The 12,415-nt window shown below is 27.7% G+C and overlaps 2 protein-coding genes across 2 annotated transcripts; both read left to right on the top strand.

Annotated features, from left to right (window-relative positions):
* Positions 1 to 2,502: 2,502 nt before the first annotated feature.
* Positions 2,503 to 8,576, top strand: MKS88_000931 (uncharacterized protein; the record flags this gene model as incomplete). The annotated part of the gene is made up of 4 exons (XM_067219576.1): positions 2,503 to 2,582; positions 2,639 to 4,242; positions 4,313 to 7,852; positions 7,945 to 8,576. The coding sequence occupies 4 exons, from the start codon at positions 2,503 to 2,505 to the stop codon at positions 8,574 to 8,576; spliced, it is 5,856 nt and encodes a 1,951-aa protein (XP_067075297.1).
* Positions 8,577 to 10,090: 1,514 nt separating this feature from the next.
* MKS88_000930 (uncharacterized protein) lies at positions 10,091 to 10,492 on the top strand (the record flags this gene model as incomplete). The annotated part of the gene is made up of 1 exon (XM_067219575.1): positions 10,091 to 10,492. One exon carries the CDS (start codon positions 10,091 to 10,093, stop codon positions 10,490 to 10,492), a length of 402 nt encoding a protein of 133 aa, XP_067075296.1.
* Between the last annotated feature and the right edge of the window lie 1,923 nt (positions 10,493 to 12,415).

Below are 12,415 nucleotides of genomic sequence, written 5' to 3'. Positions count from 1 at the left end.
TTTATTATTTTTTTTTTTATTTTTTATTTTTTTTTTTTATTTTTTATTCATTTTTTATTCATTTTTTATTCATTTTTTATTTATTTTTTATTCATTTTTTATTATTTTTTATTCATTTTTTATTAATTTTTTATTAATTTTTTATTAATTTTTTATTAATTTTTTATTCATTTTTTATTAATTTTTTATTAATTTTTTATTAATTTTTTATTTATTTTTTATTTATTTCATTATTATTATTATTATTATTTTTTTTTTTAATTTTTTTGCATTTTTTTGTAATCATTCGTATTCACTTATGTGCAAACACTTCCAGAGGTACTAACACCTCCTTATTTATTGTTTTTACATGTGGTCTTTACCAAGCATTTTTCGTCCCTTAAAAATAATTCTCGTTTCTGACTTATGCTACATGCTTTAGATGTACATGAGTTTATGCATATAAGTATGTGCTCGTGTGTGTGTAGGTAAGTACGTATGTGTTCACCTGTACATATGGTTCTATTTGTCTTCTTATGTTCCGCCTTGTGTGCATCAAGTGTTACAACATTCCTTTTTTCTAAGCATTTATTTTGAATACAGTAAAGTGGAGTTATTCTCCTCTTCTTCTTACTCCACTTTCTACACCTTATTTTATTTTTTTTTTTTTTTAATTTTTCTTTTACTTTTTAAATTTCACTGAACGTAAATATTATTCTTTTTAACAAAAATAAAAAACGCAGTACAAGAAGTTCATGATAGTATACAATGCAAAAATTATCACTCCGTAATTGCCCAGTTGTTTTACCCACTGCACAAATGTGTATATGTAGGCACATAAATAAATAAATGTATAAATATAAATATATAAATATAAATATATAAATATAAATATATATATATATATATATACGTATATGCGATTAAACAATTTTTACAAATACCACTACACATGACAATTGTAATTTTCGCGTCACGCTGAAAGGTTGCATGTTGTTTCCCTTTGTTTCGTTTTTTATGTATTTTTATATATTTTTATGTATTTTTATATATTTTTATGTATTTTTATATATTTTTATGTATTTTTATATATTTTTATGTATTTTTATGTATTTTTATATATTTTTATGTATTTTTATGTATTTTTATATATTTTTATGTATTTTTATTTTTATTTTATTTTATTTTTTTAATTCATTTTTTTAATTCATTTTTTCTTTTGAGAATGGTGAAATATTTAAGGAAAACCAATACATAAGTATATACATATAAACAGATAGATGAGTAAACATACGTATACGTACTTGCACATGTATGTTACATATATCCGTATACCCAAAACGCCTTGGTAAAATAGCAATTTTTAAAATTGAAAAATGTAGTTGATTGTTTAAAAAAAAAAATATATAATAATAAATTAAAAATAAAAATAAAGTAAACGTAAAATAAACATGTAATAAAATTAAAAATGAAAAAAGTAAAATTACAAAATTGCAAAATTGCAAAATTGCAAAATTGCAAATATATCCTTTTCAGAATGAACTTTTCGGCTACTTGAAAAAGGAGCAGGGCTTTGTGTACCAAAAAAAAAAAAAAAAAAAAAAAAAAAAAGAGTTGGTTGGTACAGCATATTTCGCAAATAATATAAGACAGTATATGCATACGGACGTTACATACTCATATGAAATATATGTGTACGTGTTTGTATCTGTACATGTATATACATATATGCGTATTCTTTTGAATTATTTATAGTAGTAATTGTTCTTCATAAAATGCAAGAAGCATATAAAAAGCGGAGCTCTTCAAACAGTTTTTTCAGTCAAATGCTTTGAAGTACGTTTTCCCAATTTTTATTAACAGTGTTGTTTATATGTACGATAAAAAAGAAAAAATATCAAAATGAAAACGAAAATGAAAACGAACATGAAAAAAAAAAAAAAAATAAACGATAAAATGAAAAACATCAAAAAATAAAAAATTACTCACATATATAGTAAAGTATAATCAGTAAAACTAAATATTTTTTTTTTTCTTCTGTGCTCTCTTTTGTTTCATGTAACATGGATTGTGTTATCTATACTTCTTTGGGAGGTTCGCTGATATGTGTATTATGCATATGTTCTTAAAACAGAACAAAAAAAATAAGGGAAAAATAAATGCATAAATAAATGCATAAATAAATGCATAAATAAATGAAAAAATAAATGCAAAAATAAATGAAAAAATAAATGAAAAAATAAACGCAAAAATAAACGCAAAAATAAACGCAAAAATAAATGAAAAAATAAATGCAAAAATAAACGCAAAAATAAACGCAAAAATAAACGCAAAAATAAACGCAAAAATAAACGCAAAAATAAACGCAAAAATAAACGCAAAAATAAATGCAAAAATAAATGCAAAAATAAATGCAAAAATAAATGCAAAAATTAAAGCTAATATAAACGAAAGAATAAACGAAAAAATAGAAGGAAGTGAAGTGGAAGTGTCCAGGTAACAAGCGGGAAAAATCAAGGCAAAATGAAAACGCACGCGGACCATCGCAAAAACAATAAAGACAGAAAGAAAAAAAAAAAAAAAAGAGAAGCGAATATGTGGATGTGAGCTACTCAAATAAAAGCAAAGTTAATATTAAGAATATAAAAACGTTATATAGTATATTTTCTTATACGGATAAAAATACCAATTACCAAGATGAGGAAGAAGAGAATGATATATTTGCAAATAATATACTAAAACGACATGCAAGAAGAAATAGTAAAAGCTTGTATTACAACAATGGTAAGGAAACTATATTAAACAAAATAAATTATAATAATTTAAGCTCTTTTATTAATAACGATATATATAATAATTGCAACAGGGAAATATTAAGTGACACAGAAAGAGAAATTGATCTAGTTTTTAATAGTAACATCGATTTATATCATAGTGATAAGAATCCATCGAATGATACTCCTTTTTTTAATAACGGAAAGGGTGTGCTAAAAGATAAAAGTATTTATGATCAAAGGAAAGAGAGCATACTAAATGGAGGGAACAGGTTCAGCCAAATTTTGTATTTCGAAAATGTGGAAGGCTATAAGGCATTTAACAGTAACAGTGGAAAAAACTGTAGCATTGGGAGAGGCATTAAGGACAACATTGGGAGGAGTATTAAACGCAGAAGTAACAGCAGTAGAAAGGGTAACCGTGCTGTAAATGAAACTTACAAGACGGATGAAGAAAGAATATGGGATGCCTTGGACTATCCATTTGTTGGTAGTGGTACGCGTGGGAAAGATAAAGAGAAAGAGAAAGAAGGTAAATTATGTAAAAAAAGCAGTGTGCAGGAAAATTGTTCACACAATATTTTTCCTCAGCATAGTTTTTTTCATTTTTCGGATGAACCATTAAGTAACGAGTACGAGTCAGAGTTTGGAGAGTCGTTTCGGAAAAACAGCTTTGAGGGGACCCATAAGGTACAAGATAGTGATATGTACCCATATTTTGATATTTTAAGTCTCGATTCTAATAGTGGTAGAAAAAAATCTGCAATTTTGCATGACTTTGATCAGGCGAAAAATGAAAATAGTAAAGATATTGAGTTTTTCCCTGTAGACTCATGGGAAAAAATAGACATCATAAAACTAAACGAAGCAAACCATTTTAATAACGTATTGAGTGACTGTTCAGAAATAAAAACAAGCGAGGATGAAAAAATAGATGTAATAATCAAAGCAGGAGTAAATGACAAATATTATATACATGAGGAGGAAAATTTAAAGGAGTTCAATGAATTTCAAGTTAAAAGTAATGTTGAAATATCAAAGGAGAAAGAAAAGGAAAATGATGAAAACGTTTTTTCTAGTTATGTTTTTCTCGAACAATTAAATGAGGACTTACTACTGTCCGACTTGGCAAGTGGTAGAAGAAAAGGAGTGGATGTTCATTTCTACCATGATAACTTAAAAGATGACAAGGGAATTAATACAAAAGACTACATACCTACTGTAAATATAAAAGAAAAGGATGAAGAGGGGAAGCAAAAAAAAGGTATATCTATTTCAAGTGAAATATACTATAATGAAAAAGAATATAACTCTCTTCCAATCAGTACTGAAGAGGATCATTGGAAGGACCAAAAGTTAGATGCATTCTTTTTTGAAAATGAAGCGAAGGACTCGATTCTCTTGGATCCTATAACGGACAGGAAAATAAAAAAAAAGGGTATGAAAATGAGAAGTGAAGCAGGATTGGAAGCGGGATGGGAAAAATCAAGTATATTTTTTGAAAAATTTTCAAAAAATGTAAGTGTTCCTTCCAACCGAGTGTCTGCCTGCCCAATTAGGAATAACGAAATCGATGAAAAAAAAAAAAAAAAAAAATAAAAATAATAATAATAGTAGTAGTTATAATAATAATAGTAGTAGTTATAACAATAATAGTAGTAGTTATAACAATAATAGTAGTAGTTATAACAATAATAGTAGTAGTTATAATAATAATAGTAGTAGTTATAACAATAATAGTAGTAGTTATAACAATAATAGTAGTAGTTATAACAATAATAGTAGTAGTTATAATAATAATAACACCATGAATGATGTTTATAAATCTAATTATGACGATGTCAACTTGGTAAATAGTACAGAATGTGCATTATACAATAGCAAGCTTTGTTCCCCTAGTAGTACTTTCAACCATTGGGACAACTGTACCAACATGATGACTTATACCCCTGTCAATATTGCACATAACGATGTGAGTTTTGGAAGCATTGGTAGTGAAAAGATGAACCTTTTCCACTTAAACGTTAATGATGTAAAAGAAGACTATTTTGAAGAGGTATTTTTACATGAAGGGGAGATGAATAGTCATACTGTATGCACTCATGATGATTTGTTTTCATATGAAGAGAAAGGAGTTAGTTCAGATATCGACATTAATATAGGGGCTAATAATTCTAAGGAAACAGATACAAAGGGGAGTTTATTCTCTTCAGAACAAACCCTTTTTGATGATAAAATGGTAATAAATATGGACTGTTTAAAGAAACATATGAACGATTTCTTCATTTTTGACCATAACCAAAGTATAGATAGCACAAATGGTTTGGACAAAAGTATGTACGATGTGAATGCTGATAAAAAGAAAGCTGCAAATGGAAAGATAACACCATTTACCGAGTTAACGTCTTTGAATGATAACTTCTTTTTTCCATTGGAAGGACTTAAAGAAGAAAAGGACGCTTTCACCTCTATCACTGAGTCATTTGGACAAATGCAATTCCAGCACAGTGCATTAGATGAGGGGGTAGGAAAAAGAGAGCAGTACCCCCATAATGTGCACGATGGAGCATTTAAAGAGGGGAAGCAATCAGAGTGGCAAACAGAGCAACACACAGATCGGCATATAGAGCAACAAACAAATCCAGCGGATGTCGAAATCCACCTGGACGAAGTGCACTGTAGTCCCATCCACAGTGATATCTTTTCTTTTCTTCAAGAAGGGGAAGAAGTACGCATGGACGGAGTGGTAGAAGAGAAAAAAGAGATGCAAATGCGTTTTATCTCAAGGACAAATAGAAATAGCATTGTTATGGAAAAGGAAAAGAACGATGATGAGGATATAGTAAAACAGAGTTTACAGAAAGGAATAGAATGTAAGGACGGTACTTATATGTGTCTAAATAATGTAGATCATTATATGAAGAGAAATCACACGGAACTTGGAACAGACTGTGAGAGTAACGCTTTTTTAGAAATAATAGAAGAGATAGAAAATATCAGTAAAGACATAATTGGAAATAACATGAACGATGAAATATTTTTTGAAAATGAAACAGGAAATTTTAGCAGTTGTATAAGTATTGATGCAGAAAAGGACAACTGTAACGAGGAAAGAGTGTTAAGGGATGAGTTAAGGGGTACACTATATGTGAATAGATGCATGAGTAATAGTAGTAGTTATCAGTTTAAAAAAACAGAGAATGCCTCTTCCAATGAGATACACCTCAGTGACAAACGGTATGATGATATACACCTATATTTTGACCATTTGAATAAACTTAATAGAAGAAGTATTACGGGGGAAGCCGAGAATTCCTTAGATAAGGGAAAGAAACCAAATGTAGAGATACATACGGTAAATAAGAAGCAAGGTAGTACTACTAGTAAATGGGAAAAAATAGATAGAAAAGCACATGTTGATGGAATGATAAAGATGAATAACCAAGTTGATTATAAAAATAGGAGTGTTAATTTTGATTCCTTTTTTTTGAATCAAAAGAAGAAAACAGAGGAGGGACGACTTCACATCAAGTCGAATATACTACCTAACGAACAAGAATTAAAATTCTATGAATCTATTTACAATATACTTATGAACAAAGAGTATATAGAATCATTTCGTGTAATAGAAGAGAACGCAGATTCAAACTGTAGAGATATAGATATTTTTAATTTTCAAATATATTTAAAAAGAGTAAAGAATATTATGAAAAGAGGTTTTATCGATATGTATGATTATACAGACTATACACATATACTTATAGATGATATATTTTATATGAATATAAAAGAATTTTTCCTTTTCAATATATACATAGTAAATATAAATAAATGTATAAACAGAAAGAATGTTCTAATTAATAATATTAGCAATACTCATAATTTTATCAACGATTTTTATAATAAATATGAAAAGGTTCTAACACAAGATGAATTTTATAAAAACATAAGCTACTCTCTTTATTTCTTAGTTTTTATAAATTTGCTTGTAGATATGTCATTTAAACTGCTTTGCTGTGTTAAAAAAGTAAATCCCAATGAACTACTAAAGAGAGTAATAAGTTATATACAAGAGGAAAAAATGATGCACGTATTGATAGAAACTTATTCCTACTTGTACCATATTTATGAAGTGTTGACCAAACGTACCCTAGATGAAAAGAGAAAAAAAAAAGTAATAAAAATAATTCGAAAAAGCAAAAGTTTTAAACTAGTAAGTAAATATATATTCAAAATAAATAATTCTTGTTTTCATCTCTTACTATTTTTCCTTCCATTATCTGTTCCACCTTTTAAAAATAAAACGAACATTTCCGAGTATCTTTTAAATTACTTTTTGAAAAATATCAACAAAATTATTTTTAAATATATAAAGGATGAGAATGGTAGTAAGGCATTCCATGTTGAACGTACACATGCACAGGATGGAATAGTTCATTTAAAGAAGTCTTATCCTCGAATGGAAAACAATACTAAAGAAGAAGTGGTATCTGATGGAAAGAGGTTAACAAGTGAGGATGGAGAAACACCTACACGTGTAAACTATAACAATGATTCATATTTGAAAGAAAAGGGAAAAGGGACAAAAGATTATGAAATAAATAAATGTATTTTGAAAAGACAAGCAAAGAATGAGTTGAACAAGACCGACAAAAGGTATACGAACAAGTGGGAAAAAATTGAGCAGCAACCTCTCCTTTGTAAGAATATAGGAAACCTGTTAAATAAAAACATCAAAGGAATAATTGACAATATTGTAAAGAACAATAAAAAAAATATTTGCTTATTGAAAATAAAAAAATTAGAGCAATTATTTCTATATTGTTTTCAGCAGAACAATAATGAAAAACCTACAAACAATTTAATATCTGTTTTAACAGATATACATATTAATGAAAAAATTGAACATATCGAAAATATATTAGAACTGTATATAAAAAAAAATATATACTTTTATCATACCTTTTTTAAACGTATTATACCTATTGTTAATAGTATAACCAATATTTTTGAAGATTTAGAAACTCTATTTTCGTTATATATTAATTATAAAATTAAAAAGAGGAAGAAATTATTTTATTTTTATGATCCCTGGTTGAGTAACTATGACACCTTTTTATCCTTTACACAGTTGGATGCAATGAAAGTGGCAGATGACCATGTGCATGCAACTTTGTTTCCTCACCAAAAGGGGCAGTGTGGAAAAAAAAAAAAAAAAAAAAAAAAGGATACAGCGGAAAAATGCAGTTAGAGGTGGCACACGAGGGAGTGGAATCGGGACAAACGGAAAATGAAAATGTAGAGAGGAAGGAGGGGAAGAAGGAGAAGGAGAAGGAGGAGGAGAAGGAGGAGGAGAAGGAGGAGGAGAAGGAGGAGGAGAAGGAGGAGGAGAAGGAGGAGGAGAAGGAGGAGGAGAAGAAGAAGGAGAAGAAGAAGGAGAAGGATGAAGATAAGGATGTGAATATGGATGTGGATGCGGATAAAGATGACGATGAACATGTGAATGAGATGCTCTGTCAGAGTACCTGCGAAGCGGAAGACTTCATAGGCGATTTCAAAACAATGGATAAAAATTTCGTTACAAACAATATATTTCATGATATAAAAAATTTTTACGATATAAAAAATATTAGTCATATACTTTCATATGTAGCTAGCGAGAAGAATACCTACAAAAGCGAACACAAATATAGGAGCAATTTGAGTGAGAACAAATTAAAGGAGTATTATTCGTATATTTTAAAACTGTGTTATGATGAGAGATATATAAAAATAAACACGAGAGCACTTAAGTGTCTCTTCTTTAATTTGTACTACAGTTAGGCCGATGATCGCGCGTAACACACGCAAGTGATCGTCATGCCATCCCTTCCTTTTTTTTATTTTAAAAAATGAACTATTCTGTCTTTTAAAATGGTATAAAATACTTTTTAATTTACATGTGCATGTGTGTACTATTAGACGTTTTAAGGGTCGATCTCCTGAATATCGCCTCCCCCCCCTGTGCATATTCATATGTTTGCTTCTTTTTTTTGCATTTCCTAAGATATATCTTACATGTCCGTAAAAAACATTTAACAGTTTCGTCCCTTGAAAAAATAAGAAAAAAAATTAATCATTCTGAAGCGGCATTGAAGCGGTACAATTATAAGCGGAACAATTATAAGCGGAACAATTTTAAGCGGTACAATTATAAGCGGTACAATTATAAGCGGTACAATTATAAGCGGTACAATTATAAATGGTACAATTATAAGCGGAACAATTTGGAGCTGCTTATTTGACGCAGTTTTATTTTCCTTTTAATCCTGAACACAGGAAAAGTTCTTGTTGATCATTTGCAGCATTTGTGTTATGTGAGATGTCCATGAATTTGTACATAAAAAAGAGGGGAATAAAACCTTATGAACGGGGAAGAAAAGAGGAGGAGCTTTTTAATAAGCTATTTTTCACCTACAATATATAATGATAGGTCTAAAAAAAAAAAAGAAAAATTCAGGAGCAACTTGTTCGTGATACCACTAATAAGTACATGCGTATTTACATATGTACATACATATATATATGTATATGTGCATATCTACAGAAGCACATTTCTGCGCTTCGTACGTTTAAAAAGAGTACAATTATCTCTTAACATTTTTCAATAGGAATATATTTATTTCTTTAATTCACTGCAAAAGGCTTTTTTTTTTTTTGTAAAGATTTGCCAGCAAGTTGTGCATACTGCACTTGTAGCTACACACTTTGTGCAAAAGGGGGATTTTGTAAGTATGTACAATGATCAAAAATGAGTAATGAAGAGTATGCCTACATATGAGTAGTTGTAGATACAAAAGTTTTCATTTTTTTTGCGAAAATAAGGGGAAAAAAACGAGCAAGTTTTAATTTTAACAATGATTTTTTTTTTTTTTTTTATTTCATTTTATTTTGCTTCATTTCTTTTTTTTTTTTTTTTTTTTTTATTTGACCGTTGATCGTCCTGTGTATATGCATTTTCCAGAGTCCCTTAACATTTTAACACACTAACAATTTGTATTTTTTCATTTTTTCATTTTTTCATTTTTTCATTTTTTCATTTTTTCATTTTTTCGTTTTTTCGTTTTTTCGTTTTTTCGTTTTTCCCTTTTTAAGCTGTCACATTTGTATGTACCAAGATAAGTATATCCACCGATAGGAGTTAAAATCTGAGGGGCATACACAAAAGAAGTCTATTTAATGTTCTTTATGTTAAGAAGTCGATCTCTTGTTTCTGTTTATTTTAAAAAGTTCATTTAATTTATTATTTTCCCCTTATTTGTCTCTCTTGTTGTTGCTTTTCCCCCTGTATCGGTGAGATGGAAAAAATAAAATTTTTTATTATGACCCTTTTCATAAATCTCGCGCTGAATAGATATGCAACAGTAAAATGTGAAGATAATATCTTTGAGGAAATACCAGTAGAAGCAAACAAACCGTTTAATGAAAACATTATGAACATTTTAAGTTCAGTAACCTTAGGTCAAAGTGTAAAAAGAGAAAAAAATGTTTTATCGAACTTGGCTAGTTACACACAATTACTAAAACTTGTGAGTTCACTTGATTCTCAGGATGAGGAATATGAAGGATTATTTCATATTAATACGACAAAAAAGAGAAGCAATAATAAACAATTTGAAATTATATACTCCCCCAAAAAAACTTACAAAAATAATGTAAACGATGTGAAAAAAGAAATAAACAAAACACTATTTGGGTAGAGCGAAAATGGGGAAGAATAATTTTTGTTGTATGTTCTTTTTATATTTTTTTTATTTTATTTTTTATATTTTTTTTATTTTATTTTTTATATTTTTTTTTTTTTTTTTTTTCCCTCTAGCACTCTTTTGTCCAACATGTAGAGCAGATTGATGTACTTGTACCTTCTCGTGATATTCACCAGCTTATCTTTGTTCATACATGTATACATAATTATGTAACCATGTGCATACAATGACCTATAACTGTATACATATATATATATATATATATATGTGTTTGTATGCCATTACGCTAAGCGCTAAAACGCAAAAGCAGTAACCACAATATCGTACTTGCGTTATGATGTAAACGCATATTTGATATGTTAACTCCTTTTAACTTTGCAATAAAATTATTTATTTTTTTTTTGAAATTGGAATTATGATAAGCCATGCTGTAAATAGGATACATATATGTACGTATGGAAATATGCTAGTACCAAATAGTCATAAACTGGCACATTGTTATATAATAAAAAGCTTAAATAAGTAATAAGTAAAAAGTATATAAAAAGATGAAGTAATAAGCAGGGGAAGAAAATGAAAGTTTACATATGCTATCGTATTACTGGTATTTAATTGAATATAGTAATTTGTAAGAATGGTATATAATAAATATAGATGATTACTTATTAATTATATCCCACGTGGTCTAGTGGCTAGGATATTCGGCTCTCACCCGAAAGGCCCGGGTTCAATTCCCGGCGTGGGAAAAATGAAAATTAAGATTAGCGTTTTCAATAAAGTTAATTTCAATAAAATAAATATTTATATAAATATTAACATGTAGAAAGAATATTTTTAAGTTGTAAAATTGATGGTAAAAAATGATATAATAAATAAACATAATATAGTTATTATATATATATATATCATATTATCATATATAATATGCTTATTTATATGTATATAATGTGTGCGCAATAAATATTTTTGCAGTATTTTCGATTAAATTTATAAGCATTATTTTACGCGTGGTAATTTTAAAAACGCATAAAAAAGCAATAATTTAAACGATTTATTTTATATATTTTTTGTTTTAAAAGAATGATTCTTTTTTTTAATTTTTCTCATTAATAGAAAATAATATTCAAGTATTCCATTTACAGTTAAGGGAAAAACAGTGCGAGTGACAAACGAGAAATAACACATTACAGTAGTATAAAATTTCACACGAGAACTATAACCTTTTTAAATTACAAACCAAAAATAAAAATTATATGTCAATATAAAAAAATTATTTCTACATAGATTATCAAAAGAAGAAAATGATACAACACTGATATAGCGCAGTAATGATAAACTGCTAACTTATATATAATTTATTACCTTTTTTCGAAATTAAATAAAATGTATTATTACTTTGTATTATCACTGATCTAATTCTTCATAAAAAACATAATTTATTATATAAATACATAAAATAAGAAAAAAAATATTCATCAAATAAATGAATTTAACAAAATTATTTAACAAAATTATTTATATTTAACATTGTTTTTTCTTCATATATATGCATAATATATATATATACATATAATATTTTATTATGTTATCTTCTTTTTAAATTTTACGCATATTTTAGTTAATTTTATAATAATCTTTTTTATCATAATATTTATACTTTTATCTTTTCAAAAAATTGGACAGACGGGGAATTGAACCCCGGACCTCTTGAATGCAAATCAAGCGTGATACCACTACACCATCTGCCCTAATAATAATAATGTGCTATACCTTAATTATAGCAAAAACTTTAATTTAAAAAACAAAAAGAGAAATTTATTCCCTTTCCGCGAAAATTTATAAACACAACCTCTATAAAAGTAAGCACTTAACATCACATTACTTATGTATATATGTATGTATATATATATATATATA

Source organism: Plasmodium brasilianum, chromosome 3 (genome assembly GCF_023973825.1).
Source record: "Plasmodium brasilianum strain Bolivian I chromosome 3, whole genome shotgun sequence".
Classification (NCBI taxonomy): domain Eukaryota; phylum Apicomplexa; class Aconoidasida; order Haemosporida; family Plasmodiidae; genus Plasmodium; species Plasmodium brasilianum.
Note: the sequence above shows the minus strand (reverse complement) of the source record. Positions and strands in the feature narration are given on the sequence as shown.